Source organism: Sus scrofa, chromosome 7 (genome assembly GCF_054392235.1).
Source record: "Sus scrofa isolate SSC_HxYL_T2T_F1_AM1 chromosome 7, Sscrofa_HxYL_maternal_Yorkshire_Landrace_v2.0, whole genome shotgun sequence".
NCBI lineage: Eukaryota > Metazoa > Chordata > Mammalia > Artiodactyla > Suidae > Sus > Sus scrofa.
Window position 1 is genome coordinate 47,102,905 of NC_139389.1, and position 19,882 is coordinate 47,122,786.

At 45.7% G+C, this 19,882-nt stretch overlaps 1 protein-coding gene and 1 long non-coding RNA gene across 6 annotated transcripts in view; one reads left to right on the top strand and one right to left on the bottom strand.

Moving 5' to 3' along the window:
• Positions 1-19,882, top strand: part of LOC146401553 (uncharacterized) — an 838,561-nt gene that overhangs the window by 580,933 nt on the left and 237,746 nt on the right. The gene's annotated exons all lie outside the window — the stretch shown is intronic.
• XPO5 (exportin 5) overlaps positions 222-19,882 on the bottom strand; it is a 39,441-nt gene continuing 19,780 nt past the window's right edge. For 2 of the 5 annotated variants that reach the window (XM_005666037.4, XM_084968155.1), the window contains 18 exons: positions 19,120-19,275; positions 17,901-17,942; positions 17,291-17,380; positions 16,285-16,484; positions 15,648-15,747; positions 14,479-14,660; positions 10,443-10,543; positions 7,583-7,679; positions 6,609-6,745; positions 5,815-5,912; positions 5,217-5,263; positions 4,712-4,806; positions 4,040-4,102; positions 2,661-2,743; positions 2,088-2,195; positions 1,809-1,946; positions 1,489-1,653; positions 222-1,338 (listed from right to left, as the gene is read on the bottom strand). In XM_005666037.4, the coding sequence (XP_005666094.3) occupies positions 1,201-1,338; positions 1,489-1,653; positions 1,809-1,946; positions 2,088-2,195; positions 2,661-2,743; positions 4,040-4,102; positions 4,712-4,806; positions 5,217-5,263; positions 5,815-5,912; positions 6,609-6,745; positions 7,583-7,679; positions 10,443-10,543; positions 14,479-14,660; positions 15,648-15,747; positions 16,285-16,484; positions 17,291-17,380; positions 17,901-17,942; positions 19,120-19,275 (2,040 nt within the window). In that variant the 3' untranslated portion in view covers positions 222-1,200. Of the gene's footprint in view, positions 1,339-1,488; positions 1,654-1,808; positions 1,947-2,087; positions 2,196-2,660; positions 3,183-4,039; positions 4,103-4,711; positions 4,807-5,216; positions 5,264-5,814; positions 5,913-6,608; positions 6,746-7,582; positions 7,680-8,529; positions 9,621-10,012; positions 10,544-14,478; positions 14,661-15,647; positions 15,748-16,284; positions 16,485-17,290; positions 17,381-17,900; positions 17,943-19,119; positions 19,276-19,882 lie in introns of those variants that run through there. The other 3 variants (XR_014810169.1, XR_014810171.1, XR_014810170.1) reach the window with 3 other exon arrangements.

Below are 19,882 nucleotides of genomic sequence, written 5' to 3' on the forward strand. Positions count from 1 at the left end.
CGGCTCACACTGCTCCATCGGTCCTCGCAGAAACCCTGGTTGGTGGATTGGCTCGGTGCCCAGCCTGTGCAGAGCACCTGGACACATGCTGTGGTTTCAGTATGGAGCAAGCCTGTCTATGGCTGGCAGTGACCTCAAGACTGGGGTCCCATATCCATGTCCCCTCTACTTACGGGGCCATCCAGTGACATCTAGAACAGACTGGAGACTCACAATACAGGTTGTGATGGGAAGGCATTTTTTTTTTTTTTTTTTTTTTTTTAGAAATGGCCCAGGAAGGAGGTGACCAGGGGGGTCTGAAAGAGCATGAGACTTTGAAGGCACCTGGACTCAGCTAGGAGAGGAGACCAGTGGCTTTGCTAGCTGCTGTCACAGATGTAGCCTAGTTGGTCTGGATTATCCTTAAATGCCAACGGCATCACGTGACACTAGAGAGGGTACTGTGGCTCTTGTGCCTGAGTGGACCCTGGGGGCTGGGGAAACCACACTGAAGGGTCATTCACGGAAGGACAAAATGTGTGAGCTCTAAGGGATATCAGAGAACACTACGGCCCCTGCCCAGCCCTGGTCCCTGAAGGTACTATCGTGACACTGTGCCCAGAGCTTAGCCTGTACCATGGAGCCCATCAGATTCTTGCTCAAAACAAAGTGGGAATTGGCCAAATTCAGTTCACTCAGCACCTGACCCAGATACACCCCTGGGGGATGGGGAGGGTTCCCAGCCAGCCCAGCAGCAAGGGGGCTTGGTGGGATTTCTCAAAGGTCCAAGAGAAACTCTGGCACAAGTAGTTCAGGGCTGAGCCCTGGCCGCAAGCCCAGCCAGTACAGCATCAGGTACAGAGCCCCCTGGTTGTCACTCTGCACAGGTGTATACGGCTGCCTGGGGGTGAGAGGGCTTGGGGATAGGGGCCACTCTGCTGTGGCTTCTCACTTTTGGAAAAGCCAAAACTCCAAGTAGAATGGGAGAGACCTGGGAAATCTAGACAGAACGGTAGAAGCCCTACCTCCCTTTCTTGAGACTTTAGTATAATGACTTCTGGCCCTACTACAGGGCCCACTCTCTCCAGCTCCAGACCTGGACCTCTCTCCAGGCTGACGAAGGTGGAAAGTGAGGTGCAGTGGAGAGGGGCCTAGAGATTAGCTACAAAGGGGAAGAAGAGATGACAATAAAGGTCAAAGAAGGATGCCTGAAAGCTTGATTCAGGGTTCAAAGATGGTGGCCAGGCCGCCCTCGTCGTTGTCCAGTGCATCCGAGTCATGGGTTGGCTTTGTTTTTTTGAAAAGTGAAGGAAGATTCTTAATGTGAACTTCTTTTCGGAACTGCTCGCCCAAGGGTTTCTGCGGAAAACAAATGAGAAAGAAGGAATGCTGGGTCTTGAGCGGTAGGTGGTTAAGGATCATCTCCCCCTAATGGTCAGGACTACATCTGGTTTCTGATTTGCTGGCACACCTGGTCTCAGAAGATTGCAAAATGGACCAAGGACCTACCCCGATGCACCCAGCAATCAGGCGTTTGAATTGGTCCTTCCGGCGCTTATCAGCCGCTTTCTGCAGAGAGGGGTTCAAAAGCTTGCAGTCAAACTGGTCCAGAGACTCCTTCTGAATGTCAGGGATCTGCTCCATCACAGCTCTTATCTCCACGTACCTGGGACGCTGAAAAGTAGGGATAAACCCACTCAATGGCACAGGCTTGGGCCCTGCCGCCTTCCCATTCCCTGCCACATCTCCCATCAGGAGGATGCCTACGTTCAGGAAGAGGCCCAAGTGACAGGGACAAGCCATCCTGTCCCCATGCTTTCCTCACTCACCAGCGCCTCATACGTCTGGAAGGCCAGGTGGACCAAGGAAGCCATGCAGCCGTCATGCTGCCCGTGTGTCTGTAAGCCCTTCAGCACGCTGGTGAAGAGCCATGTGACAGCTTCTGCCAGCAGAGTCCCCGATAGCACCTGGGGAGACAATGTGCTCAGGGCCAAAGCGGGGGACGGGACTCTGAAGGCCCCAGCACCCCAGTTCTTCCAGCTGATCCAGTCAATCCCCATGACCCAAAGGTTTCATAAGGGGCAGGGAGGAAAGGGGAGAGAGCGTACTTGCTTGAGGAGGGGCCAGCAGAGCTGCGTGGTGGTCCTCTGGCAGGACAGAGTATCCTTCCAGGCGAGGGAGTTGAAGGCTAGAATTAACAGCGCTGTGCAAACATCCTAATGGGAGAGGATGAGGGGTTACAACGGGAACGTCAGCAGCAAGCTCTCTGTATTCTGCGTCAGGAGCTAGAGTTTTGACAGGTAAGCAGGAGAATGATAAGAGTAGCCAGTAGCTACTTTTATTTCCTCTATGCTTATCAGGCCAGGAAAGAAAGAAAACCAACCAGCACAGAATAGAAAACCTGTGTGCAGGAAGGAGATGGAGCACAGGCCTGCAGGAGGGTGAACACCAGGGACTGTCCTCAGCATGCCCGGGTGTCTCTGAGAGCCTCCGCCCACCTGGCATGGGAACGCCACGGTCCTATGCCTTTCCCTGCTGGCTTCTGGGAGCTTTAGGCACCAGACACTTTAATTCCTATAAAGGATTATTAACCCAAAAGCTCCTGATGGCATCAGAAGTGAGGAAAGAGGAAGTGCGTTCCCCGGCTGGGCAACGAGAAACTCCCCTGCCCCTCCACCCACCTCGTGCTTCGTCAGACACTTTCCCAGGTCTGTGAGCTCTGCCGTGGCTGGAGTGGCTACCTCTGTGGCCATCATCTCTTCATCTGTACGGAGAGAGCAGAATGTTAAGCTAAGTCCTTTCAGAGCTGTCCTGTTTTGAGGGAAGCCCACTAAGTAAAGGAAAGCAGAGTTTTGTGGGCTGACTGGTGGTAAAGTGGCACTGGGCAGCCCCCAACCTCCTGAGAGGGTGGAGAAGGCCCTGCCCGTGGCAGATCAGAGATACAGCTAGTGGTACATCTGCAAAACAAGGGATTTTTCTGGACAGTGTAAAAATCTGCAAATACGGAACTCCCGTTTTGGCTCAGCGGTTAACAAACCCAACTAATAGCCATAAAGACGCGGGTTTGATCCCTGGCCTCACTCAGTGCGCTACGGATCCGACATTGCTGTGAGTTGTGGTGTAGGTCGCAGATGCAGCTCAGATCCCGCGGTGCTGCGGCTGTGGTGTAGGCCAGCAACTATAGCTTCGATTTGACCCCTAGCCTGGGAACCTCCATATGCCACGAATGTGGCCCTAAAAAAAAAAAAAAAAGCTGCAATGCTGAGGATCTTCTGTCACTGAACAAATATTTGAGGACCCACTGCTGTAGACATTAATTGCATTCCTGGGGATATCACAGTCCCTCCCCAGATGGGAGTTAATTCAAGTGAGGGAGACAAGTAATAAGTGAATACATATATAAAACCCAATGTCAGGTAGTGCTAAGTGCTGGACTTAAGACAGAGCCAAGGAAGAATCTAGAGGCTGGCATTGCTATTTTTTTTTTTTTTTTTGTCTTTTTGTCTTTTTGCTATTTCTTTGGGCCGCTTCCGAGGCATATGGAGGTTCCCAGGCTAGAAGTCAAATCGGAGCCGTAGCCACCGGCCTACGCCAGAGCCACAGCAACGCAGGATCCGAGCCGCGTCTGCAACCTACACCACAGCTCACGGCAACGCCGGATCGTTAACCCACTGAGCAAGGGCAGGGACCGAACCCGCAACCTCATGGTTCCTAGTTGGATTCGTTAACCACTGCGCCACGACGGGAACTCCGCATTGCTATTTTTGATAGCTGGTCATGGAAGACCTCTCAGAGGTGACAACTGAACAGAGACCTGAAGGGGACAGGCCAGCAAGAGTTGGGAGAACAATCATGCTGGACCACGGCAACCCCAAGTGCAGAGGCTTTGGGCTGGGACTGTGAATAGAGCAAGGGGCCAGCCCTGATAACAGCCAGATGTATGACGTCCCCTCCCCAGACCGCCAGGCACACAGTTTCTCTAGGAACTGACCTGATAACAGAAGTAACAATATTTAGGGGTTAACGGCTGACCCCCAAGGGCCACAACGGATTCACTTACCCTCTCCATCCGCAGCGGGAGTAGCAGTGTGGTCAGCACCCTTCTTTGAGACACAGCACACGGCTAAAGCAAGAAAGCAGGGTTACTGGGCTTCCCACCACCAGCTGACAGCCAGCTCAGGCCAGTGGAGCCCACACAGGCCCGGGGAAGCTGAGGAGTTGGGCTACTGATGAGGCACAAGGTCGGCTTCACCAATAGTATCAAAGCATTTGACCAGACTGTGTTCTGGTCCCTCTACAAGTTCAATTAACTGGAGGGAAATTACCAAAGTATCTGAGAGTAAATGAACAGGAAAAGATGCCTGATACGTACTTGGTCTACTTTGGATCTCAAACAAATGAACTGACCCAAAAATGAAAAATATAACCACCTTCGTGTCTAAGAACTAAAAAATTTCCCTCATTCTAACAAGGCTGGGAAGTTTTTCGTACCATTAATTCAAATTCCTCCTGCCAGGCTAGACCATTTCCTCATATTTTGGCCTTAGTATGAACAATTATAATTCAGTTCACAATTCATAAAGTGTCTTTAGGTCAACTTAGGATTACCTAGTTTCTATCCAGTTAATTATTTATCAACTACGCAGTGTTCCTGCAAACATGTTAGGTAAGTGACTAGCTCTTTTTCCAGAAAAATCTTGTCTTCTACCCCTGGTTCCCACACGCCACTTACTGATCAGGTCCACGACTTCTCGGGTTAACATCCTCACCAGTTGTTCCTCCAGCATCTCTTGAGACTCTGGGTTTTCATCTGTCGTCTCATCTTCACTGTAGAAAACCAGGGGCCCAGTTCCAGAAGAGTGCAAAAGCAGCAGTGACCCGAGCTAGACCTGGTGTGCCCACTTCCTTCTGGTCCTCATTCCACTCAAATGTTAGGAATGGGGAGCAGGTGGCCACTGAGGGGCATTATTACTTATGGCTGTATCCAGCTGGCTTGAGGGGAATGGATCAGAATCCTAAGTGGCTAAGACTGCCTAAGCATTCACCGGAAGCAGCTAAAGGACCCCCTGTCCCTTAGGCTTGGGTTGAGTCTGCCTAAAGGTCACAGACAAGCCATCTACAGGCTGAGAATGACTGAAACCCACTTCTCTTCTAGCTCTGGGATAGCAAAATCCTTCCTCCCCCACCCCAAACCTGGCTGCTAGCTCATCCACCAAGAAGAAGAGACATTTGCTCACCACAGCATGCTCCTCTGGTTGATGACTTGCCATTTTTGGGAAAGCCTCTGCGAAAACAAAGATGATGTAAGTGCTAGACTGGGGAGAAGGCCGGAAAGGATAATATCTAAGGGCCACTTCATCATTAGAATTAGCTGAGGCTGAGTCTAGGGAACAACCACTGAGCCTTAGGAGACCCCATGAGGTTAAAAAACCATATACGGTTTCTGTAACCTCTGTCACACCCCTGACAAGAGCAGCGTATCAAACACTTCTTTGCTTGGAAAGGATCAAGAATTTTATAATTCCGAGATCTTTCTGGACGTACCTATTCTCTGCCCAAGTGGTCACCCTGCTTAACCCAAAGTCAGGGAAACAGACCCAGGACAAGCACTTTCCTGATCATCTCTCCTCTGTTAGCAGGTGGTTAGGAGCAGAATCTGCAGGTGCTTTGGGGGGCAACTGAACCAGTTTGGTTTTGGGGGGGCTTCTCCCTCCAGGGCAGCAAGGATGGATAGCTGCACAGCTATCCTTTCAGGAACCCTTGATCTGTGGGACTCATGAGGGGCCACCCGCTCCAAGAGGCCTCTTTGCTCCCCTTTCCTGACCGACTGCTTACCATGTGGAGGTAGGTGAAAAGAGGCCCAACGATGGGCGACACCAGGCTTTCATAGTACTCGGGGGTACAGGCGAGCACCAGAGGCTTCACGAAGACCCGTGCCACAGCAGGTTAAGAAGCTTTTGCACATGAGTGCACACCCCTCCTCCGCTCCCCGGGGCGGGCCTGGAGACCTGAGGCAGCAGGTTGAGCCCTTGGGTGGAGCCAACCCCCAAAAGACTTGCACGGTGCCAAGAACATCCTGTGCTAACAGGTAAAAACCTTCCAACTTCCCCCAAATCCTAAGCTGTGCAGATACTCAATTCCATTATATTTTTAGTTGAACTGGCCTTTCTACCACCTGCACCTTTATGGGTTGCCTGAAAGTAGGGGAAAGTAAGAGACACACCCTTGCAATGAACTCCTTCACTATGCTCCTCGTAACCTCAGGGAAGAAGAATAGTCCCCAAAACAAACAAAAGTCTGATGAGAAAGCAGTACAAGAGCGCTTCTTCAAAAGGAAGAACTTGACAGAACAACAAAAAAGGATAAAAGCTTCAGCTTTCATCTTTCCAGGTAATGGGTTAGTAAAGATGTCTACTCGTAAGAGGAAAGAGCTTTCAAGAACCCCTGGGCTTTCAGGTTTTCCCTGCTATTTATCTCAACCTTCCGGTCCTTTTGATGTGGTTACTATATACTAAGAAAATGATTCCATCTATTCCACACAGCTCGGCTCTCTTGCTGCCTGTGAACTATTCCTGTCTGGAATCATCTGGCCCTTTGGTAACGTTATCTAGGGATTTTTAAAAGGATATGAAGCAAGGGTCTGAGTCGGTAGTCAGGAAGATTGTCCAAGTTGACAAAGGCAGAGCTGAGGAGCTGGGTGGACAGCTGCTCCACGGTGTAGAAGTCCTGCTGCATGGAAGGGCCTGCCTTCCCTAGGATGTGGAAACTGTACGGGAAAATCACAGGCATTGTCAAGTCCACTCTCTGTCATTATTAGTCCTGACTGCCCTAGGAATGTCTAGTCTACAAGAAGACTTCTCAGCTAGAAAAGCAACTGTATTTACTTCTTTCTTTTTTGGCCACGTCGGTGGCATATGGAAGTTCCTGGGGCCAGGGATCGAACTTGCGCCACAGCAGCAACCCCAGCCACTGTAGTGACAATGTGGGATCCTTAACTCGATGCACCACAAGGGAACCCCTTAAGGAAACTTAACAGTAGATTTAGCATCATTTCAAAACAAAGATGTTGGTATCCAAGACCAACAGTAGCCTTTCATTACTTCCTAAGTAATATAGATTTACAATGGAGAATTTCTTGTTAGTTGGCTGACCCGGGCACTGGGTTAGTGAGGCCAAGGCCCTGGGGATGTTGGTATACACAGAAGGGCCAGGTACCTCCCCATCCCACAACCAGGACCACAGACAAAGTCTGGCCAGCCACCTCCCCATGTCCCATGAAAAGTAGGCTATGAGCAGTGAGAAGTCTGAGAAAATGCATCTCCATCACTGTATGGTCTACTATGGTTGCATCATTTTACACACTGGAAACAGACAAGGTGGACATGAAAATATCAAGTCATGGCTAGGACTGAGGCACATGTGACAATAAAAATTGCAGCAAAGCAGCCTGTTCATTTTGATACTGGAATCATTAGCTTCCTGTCCAATTCTTTCCTCATATTACCTGCACACTAGAATTCCACATCAGAAGTCCAACTCAAGGTCACTCCTATACAGCGCATGTCTAGGAGGAGAATATGGAAAGGCAGCATTGGTTCCTTACCAGTTTTCATAGAGGGTGCAGAAGAAACGCTGCATTTTTTCCAAGATCGTTTTGTAGACAGGAGAGTCATTCAGGTCCAGGAGAGGTTGAGGTAATCCTACAGACAGAGATGGCTCAGGAACCTGCTACCTCACTGCCTCAACCAGCCAACACCCTCCAGCAGGCAGAGGTGGGCTATAAACACAAAGGAGCTGAGCAAGTCTTCTACCCGCTGAGGTGCCCACAGGTCCCCTAAAAGTGACTACTACACTGTCTTCCCAGGAAAAGGTGAAAGCTATTTAAGTGTCTAGGACTTCAGACTAGATCTGAGTACTCCAACTTTTGCCTGGGTTTCTTCAGGTGGAACATGTACCAAAACACACAGTGATAGCCCAAAATGATCTCTCCATAATGCACTGGATATGTCCTCCTTCCTTTTTAAGTCAGAGAACCTCTTTCAAGCAAAATTTTATACAAAAGCACAAAATGTATAGCAGATCAAAATGAAACCCACTTATCTCAGTCTAAAAATTGCCTTAAAAAAATCTACACTTCTGGAGTTCCCGTCGTGGTGCAGTGGTTAAGGAATCCGACTAAGAACCATGAGGTTGCGGGTTCGGTCCCTGCCCTTGCTCAGTGGGTTAACGATCCGGCATTGCCGTGAGCTGTGGTGTAGGTTGCAGACGCGGCTCAGATCCTGTGTTGCTGTGGCTCTGGCATAGGCTGGTGGCTACGGCTCCAATTAGACCCCTAACCTGGGAATCTCCATATGCCGCGGAAGCGGCCCAAGAAATAGCAAAAAAAAAAAAAAAAAAAAAAATCTACACTTTTCATCAGAGGCGATTGTTTCAAGTCTTGCTCATGGTTGCACACTGCCAGAGGGAACTGTTCGTTCATTCTAGCATGTTGCGGTTGGTCCTACATTTCAATAGCAAGAGGAAGGGGGTGGGTGATGAAGCAACACCTACTTTTTTTTTTTCTTTTGGCTGTGCCTGAAGCATGTTGAAATTCCCAGGCCAGGGGGCACCTGTGCCACAGCAGTGACAATACCAGATCCTTAATCTGCTGAGCCACCAGGGAACTCCCTACACCAATTTTTTAAATTAACCACAAGAGGAATTCCTGTCGTGGCACAGTAAAAATGAATCTGATTAAGAACCATGAGGTTGCAGGTTCAATCCCTGGCCTCGCTCAGTGGGTTAAGGATCCAGCATTGCCATGAGCTGCAATGCAGGTCATAGACACGGCTCAAATCTGGTGTTGCTTTGACTATGGTGTAGGTCGGCAGCTACAGCTCCAATTAGACCCCTAGGCTGGGAACCTCCATATGCTGCAGGTGCGGCCCTAAAAAAAAAAAAGAAAAGAAATGGCCCAGGACCATTTAGGCCAAGATAGACAGGCATGAGCTCTGTAAAGACAAACACTCTTCCTCTCATTAACATCACAGGTAAGGGAACATGCTCACTTGATTGCTTCATCATGGCCAGGCCCAGGCCAAGGTTGTAGCTGGTGCAAAGAAACACTGTGGGGGCTGTGATGGTGAGCCAGCATGAAGCTTCAGAGATGAGCACAAGATTTAGACAACTCTGGGCGTTTCCAGCTCTAACTTATAACCAACTGCCCTGTTCTCTTGTGTTCCAGCTGCACGAGTCACCTCTCTATTCTGCCTGCCACAGGATTATGGACCTGCCATTCTGTCTGCCCCAACCCGGTTGGCCCTTGCTCATCCTTCAAGTTTCCACTGGGAGGCAATCGTCTGACTCCTCTCCAGGATTGGCTCAGGTCTCCCAGTGAACACTCTCACAGTCACTCTCCTGCATAGCACACATCACAATTATGATTGTGTAGTTATTTGCTAATGAGAAAAATGAGTTAAAGCAACATTCCTTTTTTTTGCTTTTTAGGGCTGCACCCATGGCATATGGGGGTTCCCAGGCTAGGGGTTGAATCGGAGCTACAGCCGCTGGCCTACACCACAGCCTCAGCAACACTAGATCCGGGCTATGTCTGCGACCTACATCACAGCTCATGACCTGCTGAGCGAGGTCAAGGATTGAACCTGTAACCTCATGGTTCCTAGTCAGATTTGCTTCTGCTGCACCAACAATGGGAACTTCATAAAGCAACATTCTGATCAAGGTTAAAATTGGGAAACTTGACTAAGACACTATTCCTTAAAAAAAATTAATACCATACATAATATTTTACTAATTAAAGCTATTCAAGCTTAATTGTTTTAACACCTGCCCCCACTCCCCACCAAGTACAAAAAGCAGGAAAGTATGCCAATATCCTCAGGTCAAAAAAAAAAAAAAACGTTTTTTTTTTTTTTTTAATAATCTAAAGGCTTTGGAGTTCCCGTTGTGGTGCAGTGGAAACGAATCTGACTAGGAAACATGAGGTTACAGGTTCAATCTCTGGTCTTACTCAGCAGGGTCAAGGATCCAGCACTGCCATGAGCTGTGGTATAGGTTGCAGACATGGCCTGGATCTGGCGTTGCTGTGGCTATGGCGTAGGCCAGCAGCTGTAGCTCTGATTAGACCCCTGGCCTGGGAGCCTCCATGCCACGGGTGCGGCCCTAAAAAGACAAAAAGACCAAAAAATAAAAATAAAATATTATAATCTAAAGGCTCTAACACACACCACCAGCTGGGTGCTAAAGAGATTAAGGAGGGGTTAAAGTTGGGGGTATGTGCATGCACTTCTGAAGCCCTTCTCTGAAGGCTAAGGAAGAAAACGCACTTGCTCCCCGAGAGCTTCAGGAACTCCATCATATGCATTTCCAGACAAACAGGTAGTCAAGGCAGAGCCAGGGGAGGAGAAGGTGACACAAGGCTTTAAAGGTGAACTTCAAGAAAAAGAAAGGTCTAGATTTCTTACCTAAAATAGTAGATTTTTCCGCATCAATCATATCCAGAGCCTTGCTGAAAGGTTCTCCTAGTTTGGCTAGCATTTCTGGTGCATATAAAGAATTGTGAGTTCTGAAAAAAAAAAAAAAAAAAAAAAAAAAACACAAGAATGCTATGTCAACTTGTCCCCATCCGCTGCAGGAGCAGTGATATTACACGTCCACACAGACATCCCCCTGACGACACTATTCTTGGCAGGGGACTTCTTAAAAGTCCCTCAAAAAGGTATAGACTTGAAGCTATTAAGTTTATTTGTAAAGTATACAGCTCCTAACAGCAATCGACCACAAGAACCTAATTCTAAGAGCGAGCTCGACCACATCACAGTCTAAAGCTGGAAAGCAAAATTCTTTCAAACCCGAGAAAACGCCTGGGCACTCCCAGTTTTTCATATTGTTGGTTAAATTTATCTGTGGGTACTTTATTCTTTGAATACTATTGCAAATGGAATCCTTTTCTTAATTTCCTTTTGAGATCATTCATTGTTGGTGTAAAAAACACAACTGACTTTTCTGAATGTTGTTGTTTAGTATCCTATAGCTTTGTTAAATTTATTAGCCACAGTAGTTTTTTTTCTGGGGGGGGGGGACAGATTTTCTATGTCATTTGTGAATAGCTTTACTTCTTTTCCACTTTGGCTACCTTTATTTCTTTTGCCATGCCTAACTGCTGTGTCTGGGACTTGCATCGTTCACCACTGTGTATGATGTAAACTGGATTTTTCATAAAAATTATTTTTCATGTTGAGAAAGTTCTCATCTCGTCCTAGTTTGCTGCATGTTTTTATCATGAAAAGATGTTGGATTTTGTCAAATGCTTTTTCTGATTTACTTTTATATACTGAACCACTCAAACGCCTGGGATAAAACACTTGGTCAGAGTGTATCTTTTTAATATGCTGTTGGGTTCAGCTGCTTATATTCTGTGAAGCTGTCCTAACTCCAGCTTCTACTTTCTGCTGTGGGGAGTCCCAGGGTTGGTAGGTGGAGCCATATATTTTCAAAAACTGTAACTTGCCATCTTTTTAGTTTCTGAATTGAGTTTTTCTTGGTCATTTGGGAAGATGTCTAATACTATGAAATGATCTCTGATAAAATCAGGCCGTCTTGAAAGGAAATTCAGTCAAAACTGACAGGAACAGAAAAGCTGTTTTTTATTCTTTATTTTTATTTTTTGGTCTTTATGCCTTTTCTAGGGCCACACCTGTGGCATATGGAGGTTTCCAGGCTAGGGGTCAAATTGGAGCTGTAGCCACCGGCCTATGCCAGAGACGCAGCAATAGAGGATCCAAGCCGTGTCTGTGACCCACACCACAGCTCACAGCAACACCGGATCCTTAAGATTGAACCCGAAATCTCACGGTTCCTAGTCGGAGTCGTTAACCACTGAACCACAACGGGAACTCCTGTTTTTTATTCTTTAGTGAAATGTGATTGTGATCCCAAGATATACTTAAAAAACAGAAGGATTCGGGCATTATAAAAGTCAAATATCCCTGGGACTACAACAAAATCTTTAATTCTTTATTATCTCCTCTCCTCCTCCTCCCCAAGAAGGTGGCACCATGATGGCTGCACTTCTAACTCACAAGCAGTGGAGACAGGACTCAGTACTCACTGTCTAATATCTATGACTCCAGGTCAGGTGTTCACTCATAAGCAGGGAGCCCTACAAGCCCTAGTGATGTTATTGCTTGGCAAAGAAAAAAACAATAGGGTAATAAAAGTGTTGTTTTGTATGATCTGTACCTATCTGAAATACTCTTAGTATCACCAAGCGTATAACTGCCATACACACAGGTGTATGTTATTCAGCCATAATAGAGGAGAAAATCTTGCCATTTATGACAACATGATGGACCTTGAGAACATTATACTAAGTGAAATGTATCAGACAATGAAAGACAACACTAAATGAATAAATGAGTTACAGCATATTCCCGCAATAGAATACCACACCAGCAATGAGAATTAACAAGCCACAACTACATGCAATAACATGGATGACCTCATAAACTTAACGTTGAGCAAGAGAAGCCAAGACACAAAAGAGTGCATGCTTCTGACTCCCACTTATCAAAGCTCAGAAAAAAAAGAAAAACAAAGGTTAAAAGTCAGAATAGTGGTTACCCTCGAGGGGAAGGTAAGGACTAAAAAGGGGTGATGGGTAAGGCTGTGTCTTGATCTGGATGTTGACTACATGGAATTGTCAAAATTCATCTACCCACACTCACAATTCATGTCCTTTTCTCATGTATCTCTGCACCCTTATGTTATATACTTCAAGATAAAATTTACCACACACAAAAAAAGAGAGACAAAACTCTAACAGCTATAGCTGTACACTATCAAGGAATCTAACTGCTACATTATTATACTCAACATTTTTCAAAATACCTTTTGGTTGGCTTTGGGGTTTTCCAAAAGCACTAAACTCTTCCAAAAATATCAAGATGACAACCACCTGCCTCCTTGCCTGATCAGGGCTAACTCTGGCCACAGGTCTAAAACGTCAGTGAGTGAGTCTGTTGCCATCTGACTTCATCAATTCCACATTTCCCTAAGCTACAGAGATCCTTTTGATTTTAAAGGCATCAATATAAAAACAAACCTTTCCTTGACTAAATATTTCACTACCCTGTCAACATGCAGGCCATACTTCTTTATTGTTAATCTCTTTCCTCCTTTTCAAGTCAGGACAAGATACTGTCTATTCTCAAAGACATGTTCACAATGACAACTCACTCAAGAGACCTCCAGCCCTTCAATCTGGTCAACATTAACTTAAAACCTTGGATTGATTTTTCTTTGGCTGCATCTGTGGCATGTGGAAGTTCCCAGGCCAGGGACTGAACCCATGCCATAGCAATGACCCAAGCTGCTGCAGTGACAATGCTGGGTCCTTAACCCACTGCACCACAAGAGAATTACAAAACCTTGGATGCTTAAGCTTATAGTCCAAGGTGTCCAGTGCCAGGAGAGCATCCTTGAGACATGAGTAATGGTTTGCCCAGTTGAGACCCTGCTCTTACACCCTGGGGAAAAAGGCCAAAAAGCAGTGGGACAGAGCCCTAACCTCTAATTCAGATACACTATGAGACATAAAAAGCAATCAAATTTTGCTCTGGCAGGTGAGAACTAATTCTCTCAAAGGCTCTATTTCACTGTAGACAGCATTCATCCCTGAATCATCAAATATACATCAAACAACCAACAAGTCTATACCTGGCCTACTTCCACTTGAACGTATTAGCTCACGTGATTTATAACAGCAATCCTCAACCTTTAATGTACACACACAACCTGGGGATCCTGTTAAGATGCTGATTCTGATTTAATACGTCTGGGGTGAAGCCCTAAGTCTGCATGTTTTTTTTTTTTGGCTGCAACTCTGGCATGTGGAGGTTCCTGGGCCAGGATCAAACCCATGCCACAGTTGCATCCTGCACCACAGCTGTGGCAACACCGGATCCTTAACCCACTGTGCCATATGGGACGTCCCCTGATTCTGCATTTTAAACAAGCTTGCAGGTGTTTACTGGTGATGCTGGTCTAAGGAATCCGCTTTGAGAAGTAAAGACGAAGGACACTGAGGTGGAGCACGCACCTCGCCTTCCTTTGGCATGTTCTGCTGCTGGGTGTTTGGTCCCCTTGAGATCAGTCACTACTGATAAATTCGGCTTAGCTCATTTGAATATGTGACCCAGAGAATCACCACCACAGAAAGCAATGTTTTGTTCCCAGTGAACAAATTCTTTTAGTAGCAAAACTTTAGACCAAATAAACCTTAAAGTAAAAAGAAGGACTGAGGTATAAAAAATTAAAAGAACACAGAGGAGGCTCAAAATGCAGAAGGCCATTTTGAGATTAGCCCCTGTGTGTTCGCTTGGAATGCAAGACTTACACAAGTGAGCGCTAATGTTATTTTTACAAAGAGAGAGCCCCTCTAGACAGACCTAATCCCTCATTTTCCAAATATAACAGAGAAAAACTGTTATTTTGACTCACCTTATAAGGGCAAGCAAATTGTCCAGAAGTTTCAAAACCTGTTCTGTGCAGGGGTTACGGAAGATTGGATTTCCAGTGGGGGTATAACCAACCACAAATCCCCCAGCTTTGGCCTCTTCTAGATCAGGGGGCCAGGAAGTTCGTTTCACAACACCCAAAATGCTATACACACAAAAGCTCATCTATAGAAAAATGTAAAAATAAAAGGTGAACATAAAAGGGGAAGAAAAGACCAAAGTTCCACTAGATATTCGCAAAATTACGGTGTACGTGATACAGAGGCTGGAGAGAAGGAAAAGACTCCCCCCACCCCCTTCCCCATCTCTACTCCTTCTGTCCTTTATTATTTTTGGCTGCGCCCTCACATACAGAAGTTCCTGGACCAGGGACTGAACCTGCACCACAGCAGTGACAATGCCAGATCCTTAACCCATTGTGCTACCCTGGAACTCCCCTACCCCTCCTGTTTAAGGTCAAGTCCAAGAGGGATCCTTTCATTGCCATTTTCAGGGTCAGTGGTAGGCTCTAGAAGCTTCCCTTTCATGAGGATATCCTTCCAGAGGCTACAGTGACCTTCTTACAGGACCCCAATTAGAAGGTGGCTTGGACATGCTTCAAAACAGTGTTTACCTTGCCAACAGTTCATTGTTTTTTGAGTTGGCCTTGCACCCTACAGCTTAGGCCTTCACAGATTTTGCCCTAATCTTCAATCACAGCACTTTCAACTGATGACTACCTGCCAGGTTAATTAATTAGACTTTTGCCATGACGGAGCCAGGAACAATGCTTATTTGAACAGCAAAGAACTGAAAAATCTCAGGTTTGCAACTAGGCCATCATTTAGGACTTTAGGTGCCAGAGAACAAAAGCAAGGAGAACTCATCCTGCTGACTGAGTTCTGAACTACTTCCTCATTACACCTCCATTCCTCTGAGCTATTTAGAGAGCTTAAAGCCAAGATAATGATTTTCTCAGAAAAGACCACCTGCTCTGCTATGAGAACTAACTCAAGAATTCTAAACTAAAGAAGAAAAGAAAGGAGACGCTAAGGGAAGTGGAGACTCCCAGACTTCTCACTCATATAGAAAAGACATAAATCTACAAGAAACTGGACAAATGGCAACCCCTTCCTCTTACTCATGGCCAATTCCTAGGAGAGGCTCACTCACCCGTGCTCGGTTTAAGCCACAGGGATCCTCCTGGACCAGGTCATAGCTTTTCTGATCTGCACCCACAAAGGCAAGGAAAGCATCAGCATCGGACAGTGCTCTAAAGGTTGGCAGGAGAAAGACAAAGTTCACTGTGATTTTAAGCAAGGATCATTTCACCCTCAAGAACTAATAAGCTGTGATTATTTGACCCCCAAAGAACAGCTGTTATGAGGAGCTGAATCATACTGTCGGCTCTCATGTGAAGGTTTACTAAACTTCTCTCCCCACTTATAAATATTATTAGCAACACTTTAAGAATCAAAAAGGATACAAACTTGGTAATGCTAGCTACGTGGGTATAGATGGGTGTCTGGCAGCTCCCGCTGTGCATGGCCCCACTGGCTATTCTTACTTCTTTACCTGTGCTGGGGCTACAACCAGAAACCACACCAGATCTTGCTCTGTGGCCGCCACACTACCCATTTCTACTCATTTCTTCCATGTTGCTACACCTCTTTAGAGCAAGGGGATATTTCCAGCAATTCGCTTCCAAGACTGCTTTCAGCATTGTGGACACCTTGACTTCCTTACATCCCTACCCTGGGTGAGCTCTTCACTCAAGCGCAGTGAAGGCCAAGGGCAAAGGATCCTCTACCTGTGCATCTCTTCAGAAAGCCAGATGCTGGCCACGGGTGCCATCAGCTCCTCTATGAACAACTTCTGACGCTCATAGTTCTTGAACTGGTTGCTGATGAGAACCAGGGCTTCCATGAGGGCACACTTCTCCATCTGCGTCAGGAGCAGCTCATTGGAGAGGAGCTGCTTCACGTGGTCATACAGCATGTCAAAATTGGGCTGTTTCACAAAGGAAAAAAAACCCCAGAGGTGGTGAAGGTCTGGTTTTCAGGGAGTGGTGGGTGGTCAAGGAAGAATAAATAAGGATGAAAACATTCTCAGGAAAGTCAGGTCTGTGAGACTATCACTTAGTAATCTGGTTATAACACTCTTCTTTTGCCTGAACAAGAAGGCAATTTAGGCAGAGGGTGGTGGTTTTTCCTATTTGGGTAACGGCACTTTCCCTCTCTCCAACTGTGAAAACCATTTGTCTTTTTTTCCCTATACCAACTTTACAGTATCTTCAGGGGCAAAGATCAGTTTGTTTTATATATACATTTATGCTATACTATATAAATACGCACACACACATACATATAGAAGGGGAGGAGAGAGAGACAAATGATGCAGTGTATTCACAAAAGAAAGTTTTGGTTCATCTATTATCTTGAATAGTGCTAAACGTCTTTACAGACACCCTTCAAAAAGGGTTGGGGTTTGCATCTGGCTTCTTGAGGACAAGGCATATCACCTGGCAGCGGCAGCTAAAAACATCACACAGTACGGTAAAGAGGGGTACCCTGACGGGAAAACTTGGTCATCAGTGTGGAAGAGAACTATACATTTTTGAGACAATGTACTTGCATTTTTAACTCCACTAAGTAGGTGAGGAAGGAGACAGCAACCCCGGTGTACTTATATTAATACTTCTTTACTATCAGCAGAGCTAAAGTTCCTGTTTTTCCTTTGTGGGAAGTCTAACCAGGGGTGGGTTTACAGAGGACGGGACTCAAAACTCGACCTGCCTGACGGGGTCCAGGGCTTACCAGCACAAGCTGGGGGTAGTCACGACACATCTTGATGATGGAGGAACAAGCATGTCGCCTCACATTCCTCACTGCCCGGGTCCTGGGAGCCTGGGAAGAGATTGTCAATGAACTTTTTTTTCCTCCAATGGCTGTACCCACAACATATGGAAGTTCCCAGGGCCAGAGATTTAATCTGAGCTGCGGCTGTAATCTATGCCATAGCTGTGGCAATGCAGGATCCTTTAACCCACTGTGCCAAGCAGGGATGAACCTGCCCCTCTGAGGAGACCCGACCTGCTGCAGTCAGGTCCTTAATCCACTGTGCCACAGTAGGAACTCCTTCAATAAATTTTTAGTATAATGTACAGATGCTGCAAGTAAATCTTCTTCAGAGGCAAACACACAATTTTCACAGCTGTAGGGCGCATAATGAAGTGACATTTAGAGCCACCCTGAATCCATGTTTACTGTTTACCCTAGAGTATCTCTAGTGCAAAACTCCCCATCATAGGACCATCTCCTGTCTTTATTAACCCCTTCTGGTTATAAAGAAATCTAGACTAAGTGTTGGGTAGTCACATCTTTGTTCTTAAGAAGTTAGATATGTAGGTTGAATTAATGGTCTTACCTTACTTTCTTCAACAATTTCAAAAGTGACAGATGAAAATAGCTAAAGGGAAGGAAAAAAGGTCATCATCAGCACCAAATGCATAAAGTATTTTAACAGTTATTAACAGTTAACAGTTTCCAACAAAATCCTCCAAATAAATGCAAACAAAGTGGTAACAAAAGGGCTTTCAACTGGCATTACAAGGTTTCAGATGCGCCTTTACAAGAGGCCCAAGATTTCGCAATTTTACCATCAAACATCTTACAAAGATTTTACACAGAATCCCAGAATAATCCAGGCTATCCCCAAACACTCAGCCATGGTGACATCTCTCCATTTTTTAATTAAAAGTCTACCCTCCCTGATTCCGTTTTCCAACTTCCCACTTATTCCTTAAGACTGCTGCCCTGGCCACCATGCTGGAGTAAAACTCTAACAAAGATCTAATGGAGGAACCCCATGGACATGTTCCACCTCTTAGGGAATTTCTGTGGCCACAAATGAACCCGTTTTTGAAGTTCTCCCAGCCTTTATAACAGAACATTTTCTCCATATCTCTGGCCATCCTTTTTTCCTTCTTTGAGGGCTCTTCCCCAGTGACAGGCGATCACCAGCGTTCTGCCTGAGCCACACACCCAGCTCGAGGTACATCTTGTTGCTAGCACTTCACCTCTACTACTGGCATTTCTATGGCAGTGAGGCCTCAATTTTATCTCATAACCTTCTGAGTCTAGACCTTTAACCTCAAATAGCCAATTTATTATGAGATGCCTCCACCTTGATATTGTGTATGTACTTCGAGCCTAATCTTCCAAAACAGAACTCACCCTTTCCCTTCCTTACTCCTATTCTCCTCCTGATCCAACAGTATATCACTCTGGTGATGCTTCACCTCTCACCAGTCACCTAAACCGGACCCTGAAACCTTTCCTCTTACAAGTTCCCTCCCAATCTGACAGCACACCAATACCTCCTTGAGATTTCTCCCCCATTTCTCAAGAGTACACGCCTGCTAACTGCAATGCCATGTAGGCCCCTCACGTCTACATGCTTTTCTCCCCAGACAAAGCAGTGCTAAAGGATAAGGCTTTCCAACTAGTGTGGTGCTTCTTTCAGTGAGTACTGAGTAAGTATCTGATGAACGAATAAACTGTTTATTAGTTTGTTTCATATACTTACAAAAAATAATTAATTAGCTTAGGAATGCCAAAATAAAATTTACAGAGAGGGAGTTTACCTTAGAGAAGACCTGGGGCAGGAACTCTGGTCTGAAGGTGACAAATGAAAAGAGTGCTGAGACATTAGTGAGGACACAGGACAGGATGAGGGGATCCTTGGTCTCAAAGTTCAGGACCATCTGCAGTAGCTCTATTCCATCATTGACAGGAATTTCCTGCGACAGACATGAAAAAGAGGTTGACGTGACCGATAACCATTTTTGCTAAATTTCTTTCAGACTCTAAAAATATGGCTGCCACATGTTTTTGTTTTTTTAAGTTTTGTATTTTTTATTATAGTTGATTTACATTGTTCTGTCAATTTCTGCTGTATAGCAAAGTGACCCAGTCATATGTACATATACATTCTTCTCACACTGTCCTCCATCATGTTCCATCGCAAGTGACTAGATATTGTTCCCTGTGCCATACAGCAGGATCTCATTGCTTATCCACTCCAACCATATATGGTTTTATATACTGCTTTTTAACTCTTAAAATTCTAAGCACTACTCCACATTATTAAAATTATTTCATAAATGATGCTGCCATTATTAGGGATGTTGCATTTCCTATTACTAGAAACTGAACAAACTCAGAACACCATCATTTCAAGCTGAAGTGAATACACAAGCAGATAAAGTTAATGATCCTAAAGTCTGATTTGTTAATGTGGCATTTATGAGAAAAAGCACTCTATCTCACTTATCTTCAAGGGACTTAGATTCTTTCTATCATTAGCCTAGAATATACTAAAATCAATTACCCCCAAATGACGGATCC